The following is a 27,628-nucleotide window of genomic DNA, read 5'->3' as shown; positions in this document are numbered from 1 at the left end:
TCCAGGATGGGGGACGTTGCTTTCTGTTGTCCCGCATTGTTCCTGCACCATTTCCTCCTCTGATAGGTAGCATTGAGAACTGGAAGGGGCTATCTAATCCTACTCCTTCAGTACACAGGTGGGGAAATTGAAACTCCTCGGTTTGGATTTTAAATCCAGAATCCCACTTTTCTCTTTTATTCCAGAGGGTCAAATAGGGGAAACAAGGGACTGGCAGGGATGACCTCTCTGAATGTTCCCAGACAATTTCATCATCCTTTTACCTCCTGCCCTCATCTACCCAATCCTGACTTCTTATCTCTCCCAGATGTATGCCTTCCCTCTCAACAACCAGGAAAGGTTTCAGAGTCATACCCTGGGGTAGAAAGACATTCAAGGTCATCTAACCTAGCCCCCCTTTTAATGGAAAGAAGATTGAAATTTGTTGGGCACCCACTAAATGTTAAGTGCTTTCTGATATTTTGTCTTATTTAATCATCTGCCTGTTGAGAGCCCTAGCACTTCTTTCTTTGCCTCTTTTTCCCTTGAGGAGAGAAGCTAGGCTTCCTAATTCTTCTGGCTTCTGTTTCAGGGCCACATGAATTATGGGGATGGATGGACCTCAAAAGTATCTGGGTTTCAGTTTTCTTAACTGAGGAAGCCCAGAAACCCTGCTTGGTTATAAATAACTAGGAAGCCCTTCCAGTTGGCTTGGGTATTTACAAAAGGGTAATGGCATTGCTGGCTCTGCTTTGATAGAGCTGGGGAAGAAAAAGGAGAGACAATGGTGGATATTGGAGGCATCCAGGAACAAATGTCTTGGAGTGGGAATGAGGGTTCTTGGGATGGGTGGGGTTACAGGGAGTGAGGGGATTAAACAATGAGGGGAGCAGGGAATTGCAGGAACCATCCATCCCTTCATTTATTTACACACATTTATGAGCACCTATGAGATGACTTGTTAGATAGATCTTCAGCAGGACACTGGGCCTGGCACTCTTTTGCCCTAAGGCAGGATTGAGTAGGATGACTTGGAGAGGGCCCTCCCAGTCTGAGGAACCTCCTGCAAGTCTCAGCCACCTGCAAGATGGTGAGGGAAGGAGGCAGCCAGCAGGCCATTTAACACGTTGGGTAAATGACATCACCTTCCTCATTCCAGGAACCAGGGAGCCATACTCAGACAGCCTTCATTTAAAGGGTGAGAACAGCGAGACTCTGGTAAGAAAAGCTCATTAAAAAGCAGCAAGAGAGATTTTAGAGAGACTCTGGAAACAACTTCCTGTTAGGGTGACTCACCAGGGTAGCCAAGGAAGTTCCCTCACTCTAGGCTGGATGGCAGTCATCATCACAGTCATCACTGCTGGGTGTGGAAGGAGGGAAGTTTCAGTTCCTAGGATTTTGCTTCAGGGACTCCATGGTCTTTTGTTATTTCTCCTGCATGAAATCTTGTCAGAGTGAGAGGGGGACACTGATTGTGGTGAATGTTTAACAGTGGCTTTGGCAGTGGGGTGGGGGTGGATAGGAGGCAGGAAAGCCTTGATTTGTAACATTTGCCATTTCTATGATGTAAATTCTCTACTATGGCTGATTTCAGGCTACCAACATGATACCCCTGGTGTGGAGTCTGGCGAATGAGCAGTAGCACCACACCGTGGAGTATTTCAATGGTACAGATACTGTAGTAGAAGTCAATAACCTCGAGAGCTGAGATAGGAGTGAAGAGTAAGATAATTAGGAAGTTATGAGTTTTGAATACTGATCTCCTTTGTTTTTATATAGCTTATTTAATTGTAAAATTATATAATTTAATTTTTAATAATGGCTTAGTTTAACAACTGGCTTGTAAAACTTAGGCAGACCATGCCACCATGCCAGCAGGATGCTGTGTGCACACATGATGCCTCAGGTGAGGGGATCTCAAGTACAGTCCTGATTTTTCTGTTTTTCCATAGAGAGACAAACAGCACCGTCAGTTGTCTCCATTCTACTTCCCATTTTCACCTTTTGTGTCTCTGCCCAGCCTTGTGAGAGCTGAATTCTAGTTCCTGTGGTCACTGAAAAATTATTCAGATAATTTATATGTCCTTGGTAACCATCAGCAGCCTAACTTGGCATCCAGCCATGGAAAATCTATTCAAGAGACATTCTGAGTCCTTCCTGACTCAGTTCCTTCTCTGATCTCTTCCCCATGGTTTAGGAAGTCATCCTCTAGTCATCTTCTCTTAAGCCCCAAATTCTCAAGACCATGAGTAGTATGGAGTCCCAATGAATTTCCTTCTATGTGCTCCTGTTAGAGTAACTATTATCATGCATGCTGCCCAATTACATTTCAGTTACTCTAGGCCCAGTTAGATTGGGGTGAGTCTGGGGAGGGATGAATATTTCTTCCCTGCCTCATTGGAAACAAAGGAGTTTTGAGAATTACCTAGTCACTGCTTACGCAGTAGCCTGTCTAGACGCAAGGAACTGGGTCTCAACTTTAGCCCTGTCCCCTGTGCTTCCCAGAGAGCCTCCTGGTGAGAGCCTGAGACACCCTTGTTCTGGAGTTTACATTGTATCCAGCCAGTGTGTCTGGAGTAATCATTTCATTTATTCCTGGCGTATGGAAACAAGGCTGATTCCATTCAGTCCCTTGTAATTAAATTAGGAAGGAAGTGCTGAACAGAGAGAGTGTTGAGAGACATGGGACTGTGCAGGCAAGATGGAGAGAATGGCTGCTTTGGGAAATCTGGAAGAATTTGGGTGCAGTTCACCATGCCTGCCAGTGGGCCGTGGACAAGATGGCCTTCTACCACCCCTCTGCAACCTTTGCCCTCAGCAGTCTTCTTGGATGCATTTTGGAAGGACGGGAAGGATGGGACACTGAGCACGAGGCAGGAGACTGAAGCCCTTGACAAAGCAAGAAATCGAGTAGAGGATGGGGCAAAACTGTCAAGCTTATTTTAGAGGCTGAGTTTGAGGTGATGGTGAGCTCATGTGGGTGTCTTGGGGAGAAAATAGGAAAGGAGGGAGGGAGAAAACTTATAATAAATATATATGAGTTAGTCATGATCACATATGCAAAGGAAAAGACCTCAGTTTTGAGTTAGAAAGACCTGAATTCATAGATTTCATAAGCTCCCAAAGCCTCGGTTTCTTCATTTGTAAAATGGAATACTGTGTTTCCCCGAAAGTAAGGCCTAACCAGAAAATAAGCCCTAGCGTGATTTTTCAGGATGATAGTCCCTGAACATAAGCCCTAATGAGTCTTTTGGAGCAAAAATTAATATAAGACCCGGTCTTATTTTCGGGGAAACCCGGTAGTAATAGGACTAGTTTGTATGAAGTGCTTGTTATAGAGCCTGGTACATGGTAGGGGCTCTGTAAATGGTTGAACCCCAAGCCTCCAGCCCTCAAAATATAATTTCATCTCCCATAAAAGTGCAGGTCTGGAGGCAAGAATCTAACACAGAGGTTGGGGTGGAGGCTGTGGCAATGGGAGGTATACAGAGAAAGGGATGGAGCGAGAAGAATGAAGCCTTGAGAATGAACTTGGAGAGAGCTCACCATCTAGGGGAAGAGGCAAGGAACCCAGGAAGCAACAAGTAGAGAAGCAGGAGGAGAACTAGGCCTTGCTTCAGAATCCTAGAATCCACGTGCATATGTTAATATTGACAGCGATCCTCATTACTAATAGTGAAATTAATAAGAACAAGATGCACCTGAAACACAAGTTCGGCAGGGTCCCTGAGTCAGGCATGGTTGGGGACAAGCTGCCAGAATTCTTAGGGCCACTTCGCTGCCTTTTCTCATGTAACTGCTCTCAGCTCCTGGCACTCAGGCTACCACTGCTGTCCTCTTGGCCCAGTGCCCATTGTGGCGCCCCCTGTAGCACTCATCTTGACAGTCCCTTCTAGGTGTACAGTCCTTCCTGAAGGGTCTTCACACAGCTCTCCCAAAGTTGAGGGGGGACCCTCCCAGAGGGAGCACATACATTTTTGGGAGAATCAGCTCAATCTTGGAACTGAGCTCCTGATCAATACAGGCCCCAATTCCTCCCTGTCTCCTCCTGTCAGTCCCTATAGACACCACCTGGTCTTTTTCCCTCCCCTTTCTCCTTCCTGGATGCCACCCTAAGCCTTGTGGCTCCTTCCTGCCATGAATTTTATGAACTGGCTCCATGGCTCTCCAAACCCTGGGATTCAGCAATAATCCCAGCTCCAGCTCCAGCCCCCACCCGCCTCAGCTTCTTTGCTAAGGCTGTTTGCCTTACCTGTAACCATCTGTGTCTGTCTCTTTCTTGCTCTCTCTCATCCTCTTTCTCGGCCTGCATAGATTCTTCACAAAGGCATTGGCCAAATCCTGTTCTACTGTCCCAGTTTCTACCCTGCTCCCAGATAAGGGGGAATGGTGGTTACTTTGTTATTTTTGCCCTGTCCTGAGGAGGTTAGGCTTCCACTGAGGGCAGGGCTATATAACCTTTCTCAACAGCTCTCTCTTCAAGAGCTCTGAATCTCTCCCTGAGCTGATCTTCCCTCAAATTAGTGTATGGATAAAGATTTCACTTTCCCGACTTGGAGTGCTGTGATTACTTCAGGACATGATGAAAAAAGCCACACATATCCCCCCAAATCCTCAAAAGTGTGTCGTGTGAAAATTGCCCTCCCAGAGAGGGCTTGGCAGCCAATGAGCAGAGCAGTACCCGGGAAAGATCCCACTGGGCCTCCTGACCCAGGGCAGGGGGCCACGTCAGGCAGGGCTCTGCTCAACATATCACAGTGCTCTGTTCCTTTGACAACATGCTCTTTAGGGAGCTCTTCCCTGCACAGCATTCAGGCTTCTCATTCACAGTTTATTAAGGACTCGAGGAAATGTCATTTTTGTGATCATTGCCATTAAAAACTTGAGCAACAGTTTCTTGGTTAGGAGCCTAACCTGCTATTATAACATTGTTCCTGTGGGGAAATTGGATTCCTTCCTTTTGATACCCATCAGCCTTTCCAGGAATGTAGAACACAGTTGGAGAAAGTGAGAAATGAGGATGGGGATAACCTCCCATCTGGCTCCCCCACCTCTCCATCTATCCATTTAAATCAAGATGCCAATGACACAAATTTATACACCCAGGCCAGACCTCTGTCCTATATTCCACAGTCACTTATCATATTTAACAGACATCTCAAACTTAGCAAGCCCCAAAAACTGCCCCTGATCCTCCCTAAGCCTGTTCTACCCACTATTTCCCCCGTTTCAGTTGATGACAACTGTTTTTCCTTAGTTTCTCTCCCCACTTTTCCCACTACATCCAGCCTGTCAGGAACTCCTGTTCTTCCTTCAGAATACATCCAGAATCCAACCCGCCTCTCCTCCCCTATGGTTATTTACTGGCTCCCAGCTACCATCATCTCTTGCCTGGGTTACAGCCACAGTGTCCCAGCTGATGGCCCTGGTTCCTCCCTTGCCCACCTGTTCTTTATTCTCACTGGAGAGGCCAGAGTGATACTTAAATCATTTTTTTCTGCTCAAAATCTTGAAGTGGCTTCCCATTTTACTCAGAGCCAAGATCCTTACATTGGTCCTCTGGGCCTTCTATGTCACTTCAGGGACCTAACCTACTTCTCCCCCTGGCTCTCTCCACTAGAGCCACACTGGCTTCTAACTTCTTGAACCTCCTACATAGGGCCTTTGCTCTTTGCTTAGAATAGCTTTCTTCCAGATTTCCCAAGGGCTAGATCCTTACCTCTTTCAAGTCTTTGCTCAACTATTTCCCCCTCACTGAGGTCTTATCTAAGATTCCAGTGCCCTTCTGCCTGCATCCCTTAGTTCCCCCTATTTTTCTTTAATCCATAGCACGTATCCCATTCTACCATACTATGTAATTTATTTTTTGTGATTATTAATTAACTACTCCTGCCTCCTGTACTGTAAGCTCTGTTAAGAGCAAGGGATCTTCGTTTTACTCACTCTTATGAGGTCTGAAAATTAAGTTCATGAACTTATTGCAACGATGGTGCTAAACTTTGTTGATATCAGAGGGATTATTCATTATGAATCTGTACCAACTGGACAAACAGTTAACCAAGTTACTATTTGGAAGTGCTGAAAAGGCTGCATGAAAAAGATGACCTGAACTTTTTGCCAACAATTCATGGTTTTTTCCCCCTCTTCTGCCTCCCCCTTCCCCCTCACTCCGGTTCAAGCCATTGTTTCTCAGTCTAGTTGTGTAGGACACAGCTCCTGGCCCGTGCTGGGATTATGAGCCTTGCACTACCCTTGTCTGAGGCAGTCAGTCTTCAGCCGGCTGCTCACAGCAGCTCACAGCAGCCCATGGCAGCCCACGGCAGCTCACGCTAACCTCTGGCTGCTCACGGCAGCCCAGATCCAGGGAGAACTGTTTTTCACAATCTTAGCTATAGAGGGCACAGCTGACTGGCCCATGTGGGAATTGAACTTGGCGTTAGGAGCACTGTGCTCCAACCAACTGAGCCACCGGGCCGGCCCAATTCATGGCTGTTGCATTATGGCAATGTACCAGCTCACACGGCAGTGTTTGCCAGGAAGTTTTTAGCCAGTAAACAAATAACTGTATTGGAACACCCTCCTTACTCACCGGATTTGGCCCCCAATGACTTCTTTCTTTACCCAAAGATAAAGGAAATATTGAAAGGAAGACATTTTGATAACATTCAGGACATCAAGGGTAATACAATGACAGCTCTAATGGCCATTCCAGAAAAAGAGTTCCAAAATTGCTTTGAAAGATGGACTAGGCACTGGCGTTGGTGCATAGCTTCCCAAGGGGAGTACTTCGAAGGTGACCGTAGTGATACTCAGCAATGAGGTATGTAGCACTTTTTTCTAGGACGAGTTTGTTAAGTTGTCTGACTTCCTATACCTAAGCTCCAAAATATGCCAGGCATATATTAGGCACTCAATAAATATTGTTTCAAAGAATTAAAGAGAATGGGAGGAGACAGACAAACAATAGCAGGAGGAGTTAACCCCTTCCCCAGGGCCCCCTAGGAAGTAAGAAATTAGTGAGGAGCAGCCTATCTCCTTGTGGGAGGCTAAGAGGTCCCTAAGAGGTCCAGAAGGTTATTTGAGCCCAGCCAACTGATTATGCTGCCTGGAAGGAGGGACATCCCGAAGTAGAATCTCCCAACCTGAGACTCTTGGCTTCCTCAGTGGAAGGGATATCGGAAGAAGAGTTACTTATTGTCCACTTGCACATCCCTCACCCTCTGCATTGACCACTTAGTTCACAAGTATGGTTTGGCGATGTGCTTATTGTGTGTCATTGGTAAGACTCAGGTATTAAACCTGGCCTTTCCAGGAGCTCCCAGCCTCCTTAGGGAGACGATTAACCTCATTTGGAAAAATTGAAGAATGATGCACACGACTGTTGGTTCAGCTTCATGAAAAGCTGAGTGAGTTAATGCTATGAGATCGCCTGAGGGAAAGCTTCTGGAAGAAGGAGTGCCTGGGGCTGAGCTTTGAAGCTTTTTTAGAACAAAATGGATAAAAGGGTATATTCTAGGCTGTGAGGTAGGGGAAGAGCCTGGATAAAGGGGCAAAGGGCGTGTGCTTGTCAAGTTTACTAGACAGACAGAAGAGCTGTTTCAATCTGGAATAGGGCTTCTAATCGTTGAGTCATCTCCACAACAAGGACTTCCAAGGGTAGGGCTGGGGGAGAGGGGAGTTGAGGTGTGTATGTCAGCTGGAATGGTCCCCAGTGAGGGGTGGTGGTGAGCATGAAGGGGGTGTTCCCTTCTTCATGTTCCAGGCTGAGGGCCCTTTTTTTCTCCTGCACTGACCCAGGCAGTGCAGGAGCACTACTCTAGCGTAACCGAGGAACCTAGCTGACTCAGCCCTCCAGGAATGAGGCCCTGCTTTGATGGCAGCATTGAGGCTATGCTGGTCCCAGAGGCAGAGATAACCTGGTGATGGGATGTTTCTCAAACTGGGTTGGACAACCTTACAGGAAGCAGTGTATAAGAGGGTGGGATGTTCACTGGGGTAAGTGATGGCTAGACGGCCACAGCTTACAGTGATGGGACACAGCAGACTGCTGGTACCTTCCTCTGCTGGCCCAAGAACACCCCAACCCCAAGGCTCTGACTCATGCTGCCCTGGACTCTCTGCCTGCCCTCCCCACCCATAGGCACCTCATTGGTCCTTCAGAAGAATATGGGGCATTTCCAGCACAGAGTGGCTGCATAGCCAGAGATAGGCCCAGCTCTGTGGCTGGGAGGCCCCCTGCAGTCAGGCACTGGTGTCCATCCTGGAAAGCTAAGGCATATCACACAATTCTTCCACCAGCCAGCCTGACCCTGAGCAGCTCCTCTTGATGTCCTCACCACAAAAAGATACCCCAGAGAGACCTGGCTTGTGCGACTTACCTCTGTGGGATGATCACGGAGTCTGTCAGACACAGAAGGGCAGTATATCAGCCACTCCTTTGGATATACTGCCCTTCTGTGTCTGACCCTGACACTGTCCCTCTACTTGGAAAGGCTGTACCAAGACAGCTTCAGAGGCTCCACCTAGGACATCTTTGTGGGACTCTGAATGCCACAGGAGTGGGCATGAGGTAGGTTGCATTCAGAGGATGTTGGAGTCATGGGCAGCCCCTCATGGCCACTGAGGCAGCTCTAGCACTCCCCATGATATCAACTTTGTGTCTTTTCTGGAATCGGGTAGGCAGGATTCAAGCCAGCTGGTGGAGAAGCTAACCAGGTCAGGATGGACTGGAGCAGTTTGGGCTGAGGATGCTATGGGAGGACCTCTCTGCCCCAGACATATCTTACAGCCCCTCTATCCTCAGGTTCATATTGAAGGATCTGGAATGTGATTCTGGATCTGATTATAGGCATAGACCAGCTGTCCTCAGTGGGAATGGAGCTGGGCAGAGTAAACTTTTTTTTCTTCCTCAAATAGATTAACATTTAAATTATTAGGTTACATCATATGAAATTACTTATTTTTGACCATTTTTAAAATTTATGAAAATGTCCGTTTTCATATAATTCAACCCAATACATTGTTTAGCCTCTACCTGTTTTGTTCCTTTAAAGCTCTGTTCCCTGATAATTAAGGGCCAATTAAGTCTTGACTTTATCCTAAACTTGCTCTACTTTCTGTATTTCCAGTTTTGGTAAACAGCACTTCCATCTGCCTAGTTACTCGGGTCAGACACCCCCATGTCATCCCTCACCCCATCCCTATAACCAATGCTGAATCCTGTCTATCCCAGCTCTTAGATATTTCTTGAATGTACCCACTTCTCCCACCTCCCCTACCCCCATTTCCAAGCTGTCATCGTGTCTTGCTAGGATCACTGCAGTCACTTCATCTTCCTGCTTCCACTTGCTTCCCCTTCAATCCATTCTCCACACAGCCACCAGACTGAGCTTTTAAAAATGCAAGTCTGATCATGTTGTTTTCCTTCTTAATGCTTTTCAGTGGCCTGCTTTCACACTTAGAATTAAATTTTAAATCTTACCATGTCCTACTGGACTCTGTATGATCTGACCTCTGCCGTTCTCTCCAGAATCTCCTTAGCTCATTACCCTCCAGCCATGGTACCTTCCTTCAGATGTTTATATACGCCAAGATCTTTCCAGAAGGGCTTTCCGGTGTGCTCATCCTCAGTGTGGCAGACCACTCTACTTGGCTTTGCTATATCCTCTCCCTCAGAGAGCCCTCTGCCTTGCCCCTGCACCAGCTGTGTTTTTCTCATTCATCATCCTTGCTCACAATTTTCAGTTCTTTTCCTTTACAGAGATTAGCACAATCTTAATTAATATCTTTGTGTATTTATTTAATGTCAGCCTCCCCCAACTAGACTGCTAGCTTCCTGGGTGCAGGGGCCCATCTGTCTTGCTCACAGCTGTCTCCTCAGTGTCTCTGGTGCGTAGCAGCTGCTCGGGAGAGATGTGCTGAGTGATGAATGCTGGAGATAGACTGCCTAGACCTCCAGGAAATCAGGGGCTTTTGTCCCTGGGGGCTTGCTCTTCATCATGGCCTGAGTGGAGGTGGCCGTGCAGGGGGCCTCAGGTTCAGGAAGCAGATGGGAATCATGATAGGAAAAGTCCAGAGGGAGAGGGTCCCCTGCCCTTAACATTTGTACTAATAAATCAAGCTAACAATTTGTTGCATAAAATATTTCCTGTCCCCTGACTTTGACAAATATACGTTCAAAATGACCTGGGAGGCCAGATTTGGATTCAGAGATCTTGGACTCTTTGGGTTTCATACCAGAATTTGGTAGCATAAGAAGAACTGATCCCCAGCCCCAGGACTGAGGCCAGACCTCTCTCTTCTTTTTTAACCCACAACTCCATCCCACACAGTGCCCCTCTTTGTGGAACCCAGGCTTCATGTCTGAGCTCTGCATGGACCCCCAAAGCTGCCCCTTAAGTACCCTCAGATCTAGGCGTGCACGTATAGGCATTTTGGTCCATCTTTGGGAAAATGAACCCAGAAAAGAGGCTTGAACAAGTTCCAGATTCCCATTTGGACAGGGAATTCCATGATTCTGGATTCCTGCAAGAGTCTGTTCTAGAAGGGAAGAGTGAGCTCCAGGTGGATGTGCCCTTGTTTCCTTGCCCATGGAGGAGAGCCAGAGCAGTTCTGCAGTACGAGCCCAGAGCGGTGGCCCCCCTTGACTTGGTGGAAGGCTGTTACTGTCTGCCCTTGGTCTCCTGAGAATAACTGGACAGGGGATGGATTGATAGACATCTTGCTGTGTTCATCCTTTCTGGACACAGCCTGCAGAGAAATAAACTCTCTACTAACTGTTGCTTGGAGTTGGCTGAGGCTCTAGCTGGTAACTCTGGCCTTTGGTGTACTTTGGGGAATCTGACCAGGGAGTGCTTGGATGAGAGTTCCACACCATCTCCTGAGTGCTCAGGCCTCAGGACACCAGGCAAACCGGGAGCCTCAGCCCCATCTCTGCACTCCCTGTCCCTCTTCCTGGAGTGGCCAGGCCTGCGATCAGTCTCGGCACCACCTGCATTTCTGACATCACCTTGTGTGGGGATTTGGGCTCTGTGCTCAGTGTTCAAGAGGAATCCAAAGCCCCCAATGTGTGTATGGATTGCTAGGGATTTTCTGGGAGTGTTGGGCTGGATGATTGTTATCAAGTTGGGGCAGGCGGGATCCCAGTGTTTCTGAACAAGAGTTTAGAAGACTCCTTGAGGGTCTGAACAGCCCCAGCAAGGAGGTACAGGCCTGAGGTCAAGAGACTGGGCCAGAGGGCAGGACTGAGTATGTCAGCATCTCACTCCAGGCATCCAAGCCAGTACCCTCCACCCCAGGAGGGTGGTACCAGCCCCCACTTGTCAGCAGACAGCTGTCCCTCTTCTGCGCTACCTAGAGGGGAATCTAAAGACAACCTACTACCCTGGGATGTCTTGATATTCTGGGAACACTGTCAACCAAACCTCTGATGTTGCTCTGGGAAGAGCTTCCCCAGGAAACCACCATGACATAACCTTCTTCAGTTCCTGCCAACTGAAGCTTTGCTCCCATTCAGAGCCTCTGTCCCTTTCGCCATTTCCCTGTGGATCTGAGTGGTGCTCCTTGGGGACAGAGGAGCACAGGTCAGGAGATGCCCCTGAGTGCACGCTGGGGGCTGTATTATGGCTTACTTATTGGAACCACTTATCCATACTTTGCTTCCCCAGTAGACTGTAAGCTCTTTGAGGGAAGGGATGGTGATGCCACTATTTAGAAATCTCTGTACGCAAATTGGTGCTGATGGCCAGTAGGTAATCAGTAAATGCTCACTGAATTAACCAATAACATTTCCTGTTCTACAAATTCCTGTTTAAACTTCATTTATACTTTATTTTGTTAAACCAACTACCACTTCTGACAAAATGTCCTGCAATCCTCCCAATCCCAACCCCCAAGAGGGAGAATCCTTGACCCCAGCTAGGCCAGTAAAGTTCAATCTGTTTGTTGGGAATTTTAATCTTCAGTGAGCAACATAGGAACAGGAAATATAACATTTATTTTTAATTTATTTTTATTTTTTAAAGATTTTTATTGGGGAAGGGGAATAGGATTTTATTGGGGAACAGTGAGTACTTCCAAGTACTCACTGTTGACTTCTTTTCCAAGTCAAGTTGTTGGCCTTTCAATCTTAGTTGTGGAGGGTGCTGTTCAGCTTCAAGTTGTCCTTTCAATCATAGCTGTGGAGGGCGCAGCTCAGCTCCAGGTCCGTTGCTATTGCTAGTTGCAGGGGGCGCAGCCCTCTATCCCTTGCAGGAGTCTAACCAGCAACCTTGTGGTTGAAAGGATGCACTCCAATCAACTGAGCTATCCGGGAGCTCAGCGGCAGCTCAGCTCAAGGTGCCATGTTCAATCTTAGTTGCAGGGGGCACTGCCCACCATCCCTTGCGGGAGTCGAGGAATTGAACTGGCAACCTTGTGGTGGAGACCCCACTGGCCCATGTGGGAATCGAACCGGCAGCCTTCGGAGTTAGGAGCACGGAGCTCCAACTGCCTGAGCCACCGGGCCAGCCCCCTAACATTTATTTTATGGTGACCCTAAGGAGATTGTCCTGAAGCCTATACCCCTGAGACCATCTGGCTTTTTCCTTTCTGAGGCCTGGTTAGTCTGTGTTTTCTTTGGTTCTGAGTGCAAAAGACTGCTTTTTGTATGCTCCCAAAATTTATATGCTGAAACCTACTCCCCTATGTGATGGTATTTGGAGGTAAAATCTTTGGAAAGTGATTAGGTCATGAAGGTGGAGCCCTCATGAATGGGATTAGTGCCTCAATAAAAGAAATCCCAGAGAGCTCCCTGACCCCTTCCACTATGTGAGACACAGCAAGATGATGGCTGTCTATGAACCAAGAAGCAGGCTCTCACCAGGCACTGAATTTGCTGGTACCTTGATCTTGGACTTCTAGACTCCAGAACTGTAAGAAATAAATGTCTGTTGATTATAAATCGACTAGACTATGATATTCTTTTATAGCAGTGTGAACTAAGACACAAAGCTATGCACACTTCCTAATCCTTCCTTTGCTTTAGTTAAAACCAAAGTTGGTTTCTTTGTTGCATCCAGAGAACTCTAACTGATACAAGTGTTTTCTCATTATTCTTAACTATTCTAAAGAACATGATTTCTTAAATGGCCACATGTATTGTATTCACTTGTTTGATTAAGTTCATATTGTGTTGTGCTTTCCTGGCAATAGTATTACTACTTCTCATCAATCTTTCCTTTGTTTCCAATTCTGATATATTCCCTGAGCGATATACTGAGGAAAATGGCAGAAGAAAGGAAATTAGAATAACTCTTTTTTATAGGAAGCACAGATTGTTTCTGACACCCAGATCTTTCTTTGGTCGTATTGGTTCCACTGTCTATTAATTTATTCTTTCTTTAATTTATAATTCATTCTCAATATTGGAAGGATCTTATGGGTTACCTAGAGCAGGAATGGCAAATTGGTTTCACCTTGACTCCCCACTTCAATTGATTGTTGGAGTTACTTGAGCCTTGTGCTGCTTGTGGACTCAGTAGGAAAAGTATGTCATAATTAATTATCCACATTCAACATGGCCCTGGGAGACAGAAGTCTGGATACATACATCACATAGTTGTCATTCCTGATCAAATACAATTTCCCACCTAATACAGAAAGTCTCTAGTCTGTAATATTGCTCTGAGATGGTTCCTGCTTAAGCACATTCATTGAAACAACTCATTTCATATTTGGATTTCTCCATTTGTTATTAAGTTCTTCCCTGGTAGTATGGTGCAGGGTAAAGGGCTAGACTGATTTAGATAATCTAAAGCTAATTCTGACTCTGCCACTAATTATGTAACAATTATGCCACTAGAGAGTAACAATCTTTTTGGGCCTCAGTTTTCCATCTGAGAAATGAAAAACTTGAAGTGAGTAACCACAAAGTCTCCTTTTAGCTATAAGATCCTATTATTGATATGAGTCAATGTCTACCTCTCAGTGAGTGACATGCTCCACTGGCCTCAGTTACATAACGTGGCTTACATGAGATTCCTTCCAATATCTGAGAACCTATGGCCTTCTAAGTTGTTTGTTTGGAGTGAAACATGACCAGTTTCTTTAATCATTTCTCAGATGTTTCATCATTCCAGTCATTCTCTTATAGAGACTTGAGTTTTCCAGTATCTCTTTGGAAGTGTGGCTCCCAGAACTGGACTCAGACCAGTCATGCAGTGGGAGTGTCCCCACTACTCACCCATGTGCTCAGCCTAACTCTCCTGGAAGACAAGACCCATGTGAGCAGTGCACAGCCCAAGGGGAGGCATCCATGGAGACTATCCTGGATCTGGGGATGGCTGTTTTAGAGGCTCTCCTTCAAGATGCATGCAGAATAGATGCAGGGAGCCATTGGGTCAGAGCTGGAGGGAGATGGTACTTCCCTGAAGACCAGTAACTAACCAAGTGCTGATAAACTGAATAGGTGCTACTTCTTAATAAACTTGAAAGATCTGCTAGAGGAGTCATTAATGTTTGCAGCCAGTGTTTTTAAACAAGGCATTGCGTGCTCCTGTCTCTAATGATGAAAAAAATGTCTTTCTAACCCTTTTCTTTTGCTACACCTCCTCTCCATTCTCTCTGACATCACATCACATGACCCCTTTATTTGTTTGTTACTTTTTCGTTTTATATTCCACATATGAGTGAAATCATATGGTTTTTGTCCTTTTCTGTCTGACTTAGTTCACTTAGTATAATACCCTCAAGATCCATCCATGTTGTTGCATGAGTTCTTTATACATTTTGGATATTAACCCCTGATTGGAAATATCATTTGCAAATATTTGCTCCCATTCTGTTGGTTGATGACTTTTTGTTTGAAATAAAAATATAACAAACAAACAAAACAATACAAAACAAACTTATAGATACAGATAACAGAATGATGGTTACCAGAGAGGAAGAGGGGAGGGAAGAGCAAAATGGGTAAAAGAGGTTAAATATATGGTGACATATAGAAACCAGACTTTTGATGGTGTGCACACAATAGAGTATACAGATATTGAATTATAGTGGTGTACACCTAAAATTTATATAATGTTATTAACCAGTGTTACATCATCTTAAAATAAATAAAATAAAAAAACGGGAGTGAGAGTGGAAGGGTGAAGGTCAGAGTGACCGACCTTAGGCCACAGCACATGGGACCTTGTGGTCTTCAGAATATCCCTTCCCTGGGGTGAAGGTAGCCAGGAGAGCCTCCTTCTGTTTGGGTGTCAGACTCCTTTCATAATAACCTTTGCACCATTATTTCCAGTAGGCTTGTGTCAACCAGAATCCTCTCCAAATCTGCTTTTGCTTTTCCTTGTTTTCATTATGTTTTCCTTGGGCAAGAGCCTCTGTACCTTTCCTTCTGTGAAAAGGACAGATATAAGAGCTGCTGACTTGAAAACCTTATTATCTACTAATCCCTAAGTATAAAAATCTCTAAGTATAAAGCACTAAATTGAAAAGGTATATACACCCCTATGTTCATTGCAATATTATTCGCAATAGGAAAGATATGGAAACAATCTAAGTTTCCATTGATAGACAAATAAATAAAGATGATGTGGGGGTGGTCGGAAGGTTCAGTTGGTTAGAGTGTGAGCTCTTAACAACAAGATTGCCAGTTCGATTCCCACATGGGCCAGTGAACTGTGTCCTCCACAACTAGATTGAAAACAGCAGCTTAAGCTTGGAGCTGAGCTGCCGGTGGGTGGATTGTTGGCTCAGTGGTTGGAGTGCAATGCTCATAACACCAAGGTAGCTGGTTTGAGTCCCACATGGGCCAGTGAGCTGCACCCTCCACAACTAGATTGAAAAACAACGACTTGACATCCTGGAAAAACACATTGTTCCCCAATTAAAAGAAAAAAGATGTGGTACATATATACAATGGAATATTACTCAGCCATAAAAAATGATGAAATACTGCTATTTGCAACAGCATGGATGGATCTTGAGGGTGTTATGCTAAGTAAAATAAATCATAAAAGGACAAAAACCTTATGATTTCACTCATATATGGAATATAAAACAAAAAAATAGCAAACAACTAAACAAAACAAAAACAAACTCACTCCCTTGTTTTGACCCAGCCGCTCTAGCCTTCACTCTAGACTTCATAAACCCAGGCATGCTATCACTTCAGGGCCTTTGCGTCTTCTGGTCTCTGGAACACTCTTTGCCCAGACACTGCATGGATCACTCTACTTCACTGGGTTTCTGTTCCAATGTCACCTCATCATAAGGTATTCTCTGATCACCTTATCCAAAATGGACCCCTTCTCCCCAAGACATCATTTTCTAGCCTTTTACTCTGCTTATCTTTCTTAACAGAACCTGGCATATACTTATTTTCTTATTTATTATCTAGATTATAAACTCCATGAAGGAAGGACATTGCTTTGTTCACTGCTGACACACTAGTGCATTGAAGTGTACCAGCACATGCTGTACCCTCAATCAATACTTGTTCTTATATGACTTCTAAAGCATCAATCCCAATGTTTATTAACACAAATATTGTTCTCACAGAAGCACATTGAGGTTTTCAGTGGGGAGTTAATTAGTCTACTAGTTGACAATTGAGTCATTGGGGATGGAAACGTCAATTAATTCGAGCAGTGTAGATCTGTTCAAAAAAGCCCTGGTGTACCACATTACAAAACTACTGTCTCAACGTGGTCACTAAGAGTTACCTTGTGAAGGGTGCATTGTGGGCCCCGTCACATCAGAATGTCTCTGATCTGAGGTGGGACCCTGGGGATGAAGGAAAGAAAGTGGGGCAGAGAGTGTGTGTGATTCCCCCATACAACCATCACGGCCATTGCTAGATCCTGGGCTTTCTCTTTCACATGACTTTAGGGACTGAGGCCAGTTTTGCAGATTCACTGACCAGGAATAGGGAATGTGTCTAGGTGTCAGGTTGGGGCAACACAAGCTACCAGATTTGGTGGCTATGTGCACGTTCAGGTAGACTTGGGGAAAGGTGATGGGAGAGAAGTGGGTACAGGAAAGGTATGAAGACTAGGCAAAGCCAGGTGAGCAGCAGGGGACCTCTGAGCAGAGTTGGCAGGCAGGGAAATTCCAGGACCAGTCAAGTGGAACTGTGGCGATATGAATCTGGAGGCCATTTGTGCTGACCATTTGTCCAAGGTGAAGTGACTGCCCAGGAATTGAGAAGAAGAGGGAAGATCCTTGGACAAGACTGACATCTTGGGTGAAGTGAATGAAGCCACCCTGTGAAAATATTTCAAAATCTACTCCTGTTTATTCAATGCTTGCTTTCTCTCTATTATCAAGACTTGAGTGAGGCTGCAGAGAAACATCCAATTATGCCTGGAAAGGAGTAACTATGAACCTTATCATCTACTAATCCCTAAGTATAAATTTAGTTCATCAAGGTTTTTCCAGTGGCAGTGCCCCAGAGCTTTTCTAGACAGAAACACTCACTGGCAGATAGTATTTTCCAAAGATGGTCACAATAATTACTTCCATCTAACATGCTCTTTTTTCAAAGTGACCTTGACCATCTTCCCATTGAGTGGTGGGGTCTTTGTCCTCTTCCCTTGAACTTGGGTAGATCTTCTGAACTTGCAACTAAAAATGAATGTTCCAGATTCTAGAATGCCTCAACAACCATTCCCTTAATAATTTTCCTTCTGTTTAGCTTTTCCTGGTTCTTCCCTCTCTTAGTCTCAAGCTGAGACACTCATTCTGAGCTGAGCTGCTTTTCTTGAAGTTGTTCAAGATCTTCCTGTTAGCTCGGGCAAATTTAATATCCTTTTTTCTGGTCACTGTGCTACATAGTGAGGAGAGAATCTCAAACCCCACCCCCAGATCTTACAGGAGGCATGATGGTCAGCAGAGATGGTGAAGATGTCTATTAAAAAGGTGTTACCTGTGAAATGGCACCTATCCCAACCATGTTTATTGTATTCACAGAATTGTGAATGGCACCCATCCCAACCATCCTTTGTCTAAAACTGAAAATGACATAAAAGTCTTTCAGGCCAGAAAGAGAAACCCTTGCCCCTCACCTCTCACCTTTACCTATTTCTAGACCTTTTCTTATGATAATGCCTTAGTCATCATGAAGCATCAGGGTCTCAAACTATAAGGACTGGGCCTGAGGTTGAGGCTGGGACTAGGGCGGGAAGTGGATGATTCAGACATTCATGTTTAATTCAAAGGTCTAATGCCTTTTAGAGCCTGGAACCCAGGCTGGAGATAATCCTTTGGTGCTAGTTAGTTAATACTTGTATTAGTCTGCCAGGGCTGCCATAACAAGATACCACAGACTAGGTGGCTTAAACTACAGAGATTTTTCTCACAGTTCTGGAGGTTGGAAGTCCAAAATCAAGGTGTCAGAAGATCTGAGGTCTCTCTCCGTGGCTTGAAGGTGGCTTCCTTCCCTCTGTGTCCTCCCATGACCATTTCTCTCTGTGTACACACATCCCTGGTATCTCTCTCTCTTCTTATAAGGACATCAAGCATATTGGATTAGACCCCATCCCAATGACCTCATTTAACTTTAATTATCTCTTTAAAGGCCCTATTTCCAAATAGTCATATTCTGAGATATTTGGGGCTAGGACTTCAACATGAATTTTGGAGGGACAAATACAGTCCATAACAATACTTCATGAACAGTGGTGGGGAATGAATGTCTTGGGTAATCACTGTCCCTGTGGGTCCTGGAGAATGTCCAGTGTCCTGGAGATGTCCAATGTTCTTTATGGAATGTCCTCTTAGGTCCATCTCGCCCAAAGCAGAGCCAGGATATGCAATGAGGGATGAGGGAAGGGGGAGGGTATGGAAGGTCATACCAATGTTTTCTGTCCTCCCAGTGTGATGGCTTCCCAGGTTGCTCCTGGAAAGTGGGATAGAGTCTCATGGGAGATACGAAGACCATGGTAGTTTCAGGTACCAGATATATCCCAGACCATCATGTGCCCATGTGGTGGGGTTCCTCATGATCCAGGCATCGGTTACCTCCTCCCTCATGGCAGACCCTACACAAGAGGGTTCTCTGTGTCAGGAGCCACTCCATCAGTACAGACATGCTTCTTCTTTTTTCCTGGTGAGGAGATCAGAAAGAAAGTTACTCCTCCAATGTTTGGAATCTTAACATCCTTGGCCTGGCCCAAGGTCTCTGAATCCTAATTGTCCTGGCCCAAGATAACCTCAAGCAAAAAAACCCCACACTTTTTTTCCTGGTTTTCCATGACCCTACAAGAGGTGACACTTCAAGGACAGAAATTCTTAATGTCTAGCCTTCCTCTGAAACTATGCTATGCTATACTGTTAGCTGTAGAAAGTATAGAACGTTAGAACTGGGATGGGCCCAGTTAAATGACTGGCCAGAAGCCATGGCCAGCCTGTGTGAGGCCCTTCCTCTATTCCAGGAGGTTGGGCTCTTTTTGTCCCTTCTCAGTGGCCAAAGTCACTCTTTTCTGAGCCTTGAAAACATTAGACTAAGTGAAAGAAGTCAGTCACAAAAGACCACTTTGTGCATTGTCCAGAATAGACAGTAGATAGATAGAAAGTAGATTAGTGGCTGCTTAGGGCTGGAGGGGAAGAGGGGATTAGGGAGTGATAGCTAAGGGGCTTGGGAGTTTCTTTTTAGGGTAATGAGAATGTTCTAAAATTGATTGTGGTGATGGATGCACAATTCTGTGAATACAATAAAAGCCATTGAATTGTATATTTTAAATGGGCTAATTGTATGGTCTGTGAATTATATTTCAATAAAGGTGTTACAACAAAAAGATGCTCTTTTCTTGGCTTTTACCTTCTTACCATGAATCCTGGGGACTGTCTGGGGCAGACAGGGCCCCTGGGTGGAGTGCATCCTCAGCTGCTCTCATCCCGCCTCCCCAGGAAAAGAATATATAGGAGCCAGTCATTCACCCCAACTCCACGCTGAGTGGCTAGGCCAAGACTCTTGCCTTCTAGGACAAATCCACACTAATGAGGTCTCATGAGTCTTTCTCCTTGCTGACCCACTCTCTCCACCCAGGGGCCAACAAGCCCAGACAGCCTGGGATGGACATGACCATGAAGCCCAGGCTAGTTGGGTGTTTCTTTCAGAGGCAGGGCATTCTGAGGCAGAGGTAGGGCTGATAGGTATAGAGCTCAGGACCCAGCAGATCTCAGAGTTTCACCTTCCCTTTCTCTTTAAGAAGGAGGCCTTGTCAGCTCCTGGCCAGAGAGTCACTTCTCTCAGGGAGCATTTCCTAGACAAGAAGTGGTTGGGATTCAACTAGACTTTCACTGAACAAACCATTATTGATACCACCTATGATCTAGGAAACATTGCTAGGTGCTCTGTGGTGACCCAGCCTTTGTCTTTAAAGGGCTGAGAATTCAGTAAGAAAGGAAGTGCAGTGAATGTTGAGTAGGGTAAGTAATGGACATTAAAAGCAGGATGCTAATACAACCTATGCATGGGGGAGAAGGTCAGGAAAGCTTCCTAGAGCGGGCACACCTTCGTGTAGGAGACAACCAAATAAAGAAATTGGGTGGGAAATCATGGAAAGTGTGTTCCACACAGTGAGAATGAAATGTGCAAAGGCATGAAGATACTAGGTGTGATTAAAAAAAATATGGTGAATATTTAAATAAAAAAAATTATTACAGTAAAAGACACATTGCTATTAACCCCCCTCAAAATACTCTCCCTCACTTTGAACACATTATTCCATTGTTCTTGCCACTTTCTGAAGCAGTTCTGGAAGTCCTCTTTCATGTCTTTAGTTGTGCTGTTATGGTTGCCTCAATGTCTTGTATCGATTCAAAACATTTACCTTTCATGGTCATTTTGATTTTGGGGAAGAGCAGAAGTTGCATGTTGCCAGATCTGGTGAATAAGGTGGACGAAGACACATCATAATGTTTTTATTTGACAGAAATTGCCATACCAGAAGTGATGCATGACACGGAGCCTTTCCATTGTGATCACAAAATACGGTGAATGCTGCTGTCAAGTGCTATCCAACGGAAAGGCAGGGATCTTCAATAAGGGAAGCGGCACATTGAACCTTAGTAACAGCATGTGAGAAGTTTCAACTTGTTTGGTGCAGTAAGTTGGGTGTGAGCTACGGTTGAGAGAAGGTGTGTTTTAAAGTGTGCCGTAAATCATCCTCCATCATGACAACGCTCCATGTCACACATCGCTTCTCATATATGGCAATTTCTGTCAAATAAAAATCATTACAGTGTTTCCTAATTCACTGGATCTGGCACTGTGCGACTTCTAGCTCTTCCCCAAAGTCAAAGTGATTCAGAACATCGAGTCAGCCATGAAAGCGCAACTAAAGCCATTCACAAGACAGGACTTCCAGAACTACTTCAGAAAGTGGCAAGAATGATGGGATAATTGTGTTCTAAGAGAGGGGGAGTATTTTGAGAGGGATTAATGGCAATGTGTCTTTTACTGTAACACATTTTTAAATTTAAATATTCACCATATTGTTTGATCACACCTTACATATCTAAGAGAATAGTTCATTTAAAGAACTATAAATGAAACTTCAAGTAGTTCAGTCTGGTTGGAGGCCAGGATATAAGATAGAGAATGCCAAGAGATGAGGTGGGAGAAGTAAGGAGGGCAGATGATCTGAAGACAAATAGGAGAGGTCCAAACTCTACCCTCCTCTCGGGTACATCCCGCTCTTCCACCCACCTCCAGCACTTGCAGGACTCCCACCTGAGCAGGGGCCCCAGTGCCAGGCAGAGAGGAGACCAGCCAGGATCAGGAACAGTGAGACAGGCACCATCACCAGCAGTACATCTTTGTAGTAGGCCTTCCCTACAGCAGGAAATGGAGAGGCATGGTCAGAGGTAGACTTGATGCTTCACCACCCCATACTGACCCCTGGCTCTTGGCATACCTGCCTCATGATGACAGCTCTCCCAAGGGATGACTGTAGTTGAGTCCCAGATGACAGGGTTGGAGACAATGCAGGAACAGGCTACCTCCTTGTCTCCTGGTCCCAATGAAACCCTCAGTACCTGTCCATTCATGAAGAGGCCAGGTGGCTCGATACTAAAGTCAATGGTCCCCTCCCGTTGCCAGCTATAGGTTATATCACTGATGTTGGGGACCCAACAAGACTGGAGCACCTGGCAGGTCTTGGGGGGCTGGCCATCCCTCAATACAGCAATGAACACTTGTACCATGGGCCTGGGTACTGCATCTGGGCAAGAACAGTAAAGCAGGGGTGGGTAACAGGGATGCTGGGCAGGACCCACAGCTCTGCCTCTGGGATCCACACAGGGTTAGATGCCACCTCTGACTAGACCACTCTTGTCTGGCTTCCCAATGCCCACAGGATAGAAGTTGAATTCCTTAGTCTGGTATTCAAAATCCTTCATGAAATGGTTGATGTCAACCTCTCCAGCTGTCCCTCCTGCTGGTCCTCCTTACCTATCCTAATTAATTTCCAGTTCTCCCAAACATGTTATGCTGTTCCATGCTTTCATATGGCTAAGCTGTGCACGTATACCTTTTTCTTCTTGTTCTCCTAGAAAACGCCTTGGCTTAGCTTGGACATATTGCTTGCTGCCCTGATTGTGAATCCTTCTCTTATACTCCATGTATGGCTCTGAGCTTTCCAAGTACTCTCTCTATCCCTTGTCATAGCACTTCTCTCACGATATATCAGTCAGAAAGACAATGAGCATTTAAGTCAAGCAAGAAAACATACACATTCCTGGACTTTTGGAGCTTAGAGTTTGGTGAGGAAGACAGATACTGATAAGTGATTATGAATAATTAAGAAAATAATTACAGTGATACAAAATGCTGTGAAGGAGGTGACCAGGGTGTAGTGGCTATATCTTGTTATCTCCATAACCTTCACTTTCTAGGTGCTCAGCTACCTGGGCCAATGACAAATTGGTATCCTGGTGTTCTAGGCTGTGGCTTCCCTTTCCTATATATGTTGATGATTAAATCCTGAGTTTCTGTGGCAATGGGACCAGCAGGAGAGAATTCTGGTGACAACAACAAGAGGACACAGTGTCTGACAACATTCCAAAGTCAAGCAGAGCAAAACCTCATTAATGCCAGTCCAATCTGCTGGTATTTGTGATATGAGAAAAGAAAAGATTTGCCAGGCACACTAATAGTATAAAAAAAGATTACAGGGAGGGATATTTACTATTTAAGAGGACAAGTTGCTTCCAAACACAATGGACACAGTAGAATCACCCATTGACATTTCTAGTAACTGATCTGCTAATTCAAATTCTTTTTATCTATTGTCAAAGCAGAGCTTCTAAGGATGGCTTTGTGTAGTTAGTTCTAATCATGCTAAGTATTGGAAGCAATAAAACAGCAATTACCTTAAAATCTGTAATCAGATGCTGAGAACAAGGCATTTTAGAACTTAGTGGTATGGGTGCTGCATGTATTATCACATTCAATGTCCTCATTTTATATGTGCAACAGCTGAGACTAAGAACAAGGGAGAGGCTCCCGAGCTGCCTATATGGTTCTATAGGTTATTCACTGCGCAGGGCATTGGCTAAGGTGGGTAAGAGGTGAGGGTAGGAGTGCTGAAATTCAGTTAGCACTCTGCTTGTCAAGCTGGTTCAGGCTGCATGAAACCAGAAAGACATCCAGCTAATTGCACATCTGTACCCTGAGTGGCACACCCAAGGACAGCTAGTTAGCGGTCTCCGTGGGGTCTCTCTCTCTCTTCCCAATTTGCTACTGACTTTCTCTCCCTCATTGTTTCTCTCTTCCTAGCTGTCACCCCTACTCTCCATTATTAAATTTGGATCTTTTCCTCCCCTCAACGAATTTCTGAGGTTTTACTGAAATAGTGTTTTGGGGTCAATCACACAGCTTTTCCAAATTATTAGGTAGCTAGATGAGAGACAGAAGTTCATTTTTTTCTTGACCAGCAAAAATATAGTGGAGGTGAAGGTGGAGGTGATATGGAGCTGGTGGAGGTGATGGTGGTGGAGGTGACGGTGGTAGAGATGATGGTGTTGGCGGTGGAGGTAAAGTTGCTGGAAAGAAAGACCCTTCCAGTCCCTAGTGAATTCAGCCACCCCAGCCGAGGTGCTGAATGCAGCTGCGTGAATGACCCTAGCAAACCCATATGGAGCGGAAGATCTGCCTGACTGAGCCAGGCCAACACAGAGAATCGTGAGAAATAAGAATAGTTGTGTTTAGCCAGTAAGTTTTGGGATAGTTTCTTCTGCAACAATGAATGACTGAAAGAATCCATGAATGTTATATAGTAAGAATCTCTAAATACATCTAACAGAGCTCTTTTAAGAAATATAACAAAATTTTATACTTTTAATTATAGTTGAATTATAATTTAATTTTTAATAAAAATATTGTGTCATAGTTTAATTGGCAATATTTTTTCCTTTTTAGTATAAAAGGCACCTAAAATAATGGCATGTCATAATCTGATACTTATGAACTGATAAGAATAGGCCAGCTTCTGTCCGAGATGCTTTCCCAAGCATCACTGTATTTCACTCTAATGGACATCTATGTGGTAATATCACGATGCCCACTTTACAAATGAAAAGGTGAGTGTCAGGGAGCTAAACATTGTGTCCAAGGCTACTGAGCCAAGAAAAGACCAAGTTGGAGCTCAGACAAGGATTGCAGGAGGCAGAGCTGGGCTGCTGCAGATAGGAGCTCACCAGGAAGAACCTGAGGAGTTTTCTTAGATGTGGCTGCAGGAGTAACTGGCCTCTGAATCAGCCATGAAGTCAGAGGCCTGAGGTTTCTGGAACCCACTTCTCCCAGCTCCCAGGACTCAGGATACCTTTCTAGGGCTTTGTCGGGGGGCAGGCGGGGCAGAGAGCCAGTGTCAGGTGTACTCACCATACACCTTGAGTTGCAGAATCTGGGTCCAGGTCCGATCACCCGTGTCCACCAGCAACACAGAGAAGTTGCCGCTGTCTCCAGACTCCAGTGGCCAGAGGCCCAGACTCAGGTTGCTGTGCAGCTGGGTTCGGCCCAGGAAATGGGAATGGTACAGAGTCTCCAGGGAACCCTGGAAATATGTGGCCAGGAGCTCCTCTGAAGGCCATAGACATCTCCAGATCACTTTGCGGACGTGGAAGCCATGGGGGCACTCTGCCACTAGCAGCAATGAGCCCCCTACCTGTCCCTGCACTTGGGCACCAGTATCTGCAATGGGAAGTAATGCTGCAAGAACATAGCCCCGTCATTTTGCCTGCCCTGAGCTCTTCCTTTGTCTTCTGTACGCAGCTGAGCTGCTATGAAGCAAATTAGAGCCTCCCTCCCCACACTCCCTCTAACCAAGTTGAGGGTGCACTGTGCCAGGGGCTGGGAATAAAACAGTAAAAAAGATAATTAGGTACCTGTACTCATGGAGCTCACAGAAAAAGCCAGCTTCTTAAGCAAGCAATTAAAATATACTAAGTACCATGATGGGGAAAAAGGGGTGCCCTAGTAGAACATAGGCAGGGTGATAGGGTGACCTCACCTGGCCTTGAGGGGCTTAGAGAAGAAATGGTTAATCTAAAGCACAAAGGAGGAATGGAATCAGCCAGGCCAAGCAGAAAGCTGCCTGGAGCGGGAATGGGAAGTGTTAACAGGCAGAGGGAACAGTGCCTATAAAGGTCTGGAGGGTGAGAAAGCATGGTGCACAGGGAACTGAAAGTAGTTCTCGCAGGAGGAGTAAGAAATTGCCACTGCAGAGTTGGAAGGAGCCAGATCATGCAGGGCCCTGAAAGTGACATTGGAGTTTGGGCTTTATCCTTAGAGCAATGGGGGCTCTTGGATAGGTTTTAAGTAAGAGAGTAACAAGATTAGTTGCATGTTAGAAAGATCAGTCCAGCAAAGGGGCAGAGGATGCATTGTAGGTGGGGCAAGACTGAGGCTGCTTCTATTAATCCAAAGGAGAGTGATGGAAACTTGTGTGGAGGGAGAGTAACTGGGATGGGGAGAAGTGGTAGGAACCAAGAGAGATTAAGATGCATGATCAGTGGGATCTGGTAACAGAATGGATCTGAGGAGTGAAGGAGAAAGGAGTCAAGGATGGCTACAAGGTCCTTGGGACCTACTGGGTGGCATTCCCTGTGATCCAGAACAGGGAGAGAAACAGAATTTTGCGGGAGGGGGAAGATGGCAGGATGCTGAGTTTTGCTGAAAACATATTGAGTTTGAGGTTATGTGGGTGACATCTCTGCTTAAAGTGTCCCTTCCCTCCTTCTCTGGCAAATTTCTGCTCATCCTTGAAGCATTAAGTTCCCCTGACCTCCCCCATTCGTCTTCAGAGGTTACACACTTGTTCTCTGTGTTCTCACAGGGGCCTGGGATCATTGCTGTGAATGCTTTACTCTATTGTTAGCGCCTGTTTATGAGTCAGCATCTCCCACTAGGCTGTGAGTTTCTCTTTTCATCTTTGCACTCCCTTTGCCCAGTATCCATGTCCATGAGACTCAAGCTGTTTTGTGGCCCAGGGCAGTTAAAACAGTGGTTTGGAAAGAGATGGTTGTGAGAATGGTAAGGATCTGGCAATGTTAACACATGGGAATTCTAAATACAGTCTGAGGAGAGAAGGAAAGGGCAGGGCAGAGTAGGGCTCTTACAATCTAAGGATGTTTTTCCAACAGCCTGTGGGAAAGCTGACATCCTTCCTGAAGTCTGTGTAAGGGATACAGTAGAATGGAGAGGCAAGAGAAAGTTAAATATAGCACATGTGGATGTGGGGTAGCTGATAATGGTGTGATGTTGGGATGCAGACCCATCCGGTCTCTTCAGCACTAGGCGGTCCCTCCATCCTGCCTGGTGCCTGATTTCCCTTCCTTGGTTAACAAGTGCTCAGTGTGACAGGGGTCAACACTACAAAACCAGGGTATAGGAGTGGTGGACTGTGGCAAAGACAAAGACACCTTTGTTTACATCAGACTCACAGGAACTTTGAGATGACTTTGTCCAGTGTCTCGTCTGGGTCCCCGGCCTTGAGAGTTTAACCCTCGCTGCCTCCCTCGCCTTCCCACGGCTTGTATTGTGCAGGACGCAACACTGCCCTTTCCTTCTCTCCTCAGACTGTATTTAGAATTCCCATGTGTTAACATTGCCAGATCCTTACCATTCTCACAACCATCTCTTTCCAAACCAATGTTTTAACTGCCCTGGGCCACAAAACAGCTTGAGTCTCATGGACATGGATACTCCCAGTGCTGCTGCCTCCTTCCACCCAGGACACCCTGCATCTCTTTGCCTCTGCCTAGCTTTCAAAGTTGCCCCAAAACTTGCTTCAGTCTTTCCTACCCCTCCTCAGCTCCTGGGTTCTCACTTGGTATGGGGAGCCCTGCCTAGATGTCTAGTGAGAGGCACGGGGTGAGGTTTCAGTTTTCTGAGGACAGGCCATTCACCTGCTCCATTTACCTGCCCAGAGATACAGACTCCACAGGGACCACATGGTCATCCTTCTCCGGAGAGGCAGGCAAACTCCATGGACAACCTAAATCTAAAACATCCCATGTCAAGTGGATGCATGGAAGGAGCTGTGGTCCTTCTGGACAGTCCCATGTTCAGATTGAGGAATCTTGACTCAGAACAAGATGCCCCAAAAGTGAAAATATTCAGACTAAATGGAAGTTGGCTGCAGGCCTTTCTAGCTTTTCCAGG

The 27,628-nt window shown here is 45.5% G+C and overlaps 1 protein-coding gene across 1 annotated transcript; it reads right to left on the bottom strand.

Annotated features, from left to right (window-relative positions):
* Positions 1 to 18,897: 18,897 nt before the first annotated feature.
* SLAMF8 (SLAM family member 8) lies at positions 18,898 to 27,425 on the bottom strand (the record flags this gene model as incomplete). Its single annotated transcript, XM_081025750.1, has 5 exons — positions 18,898 to 19,066; positions 21,698 to 21,799; positions 21,882 to 22,187; positions 24,848 to 25,174; positions 27,386 to 27,425. 5 exons carry the CDS (start codon positions 27,423 to 27,425, stop codon positions 19,002 to 19,004), a joined length of 840 nt encoding a protein of 279 aa, XP_080881876.1. The 3' UTR covers positions 18,898 to 19,001.
* Positions 27,426 to 27,628: the final 203 nt, after the last annotated feature.

Source organism: Rhinolophus hipposideros (genome assembly GCF_964194185.1).
Source record: "Rhinolophus hipposideros genome assembly, chromosome: 19".
Taxonomy (NCBI): Eukaryota; Metazoa; Chordata; class Mammalia; order Chiroptera; family Rhinolophidae; genus Rhinolophus; species Rhinolophus hipposideros.
This window is presented reverse-complemented; position numbering and strand designations above follow the sequence as displayed.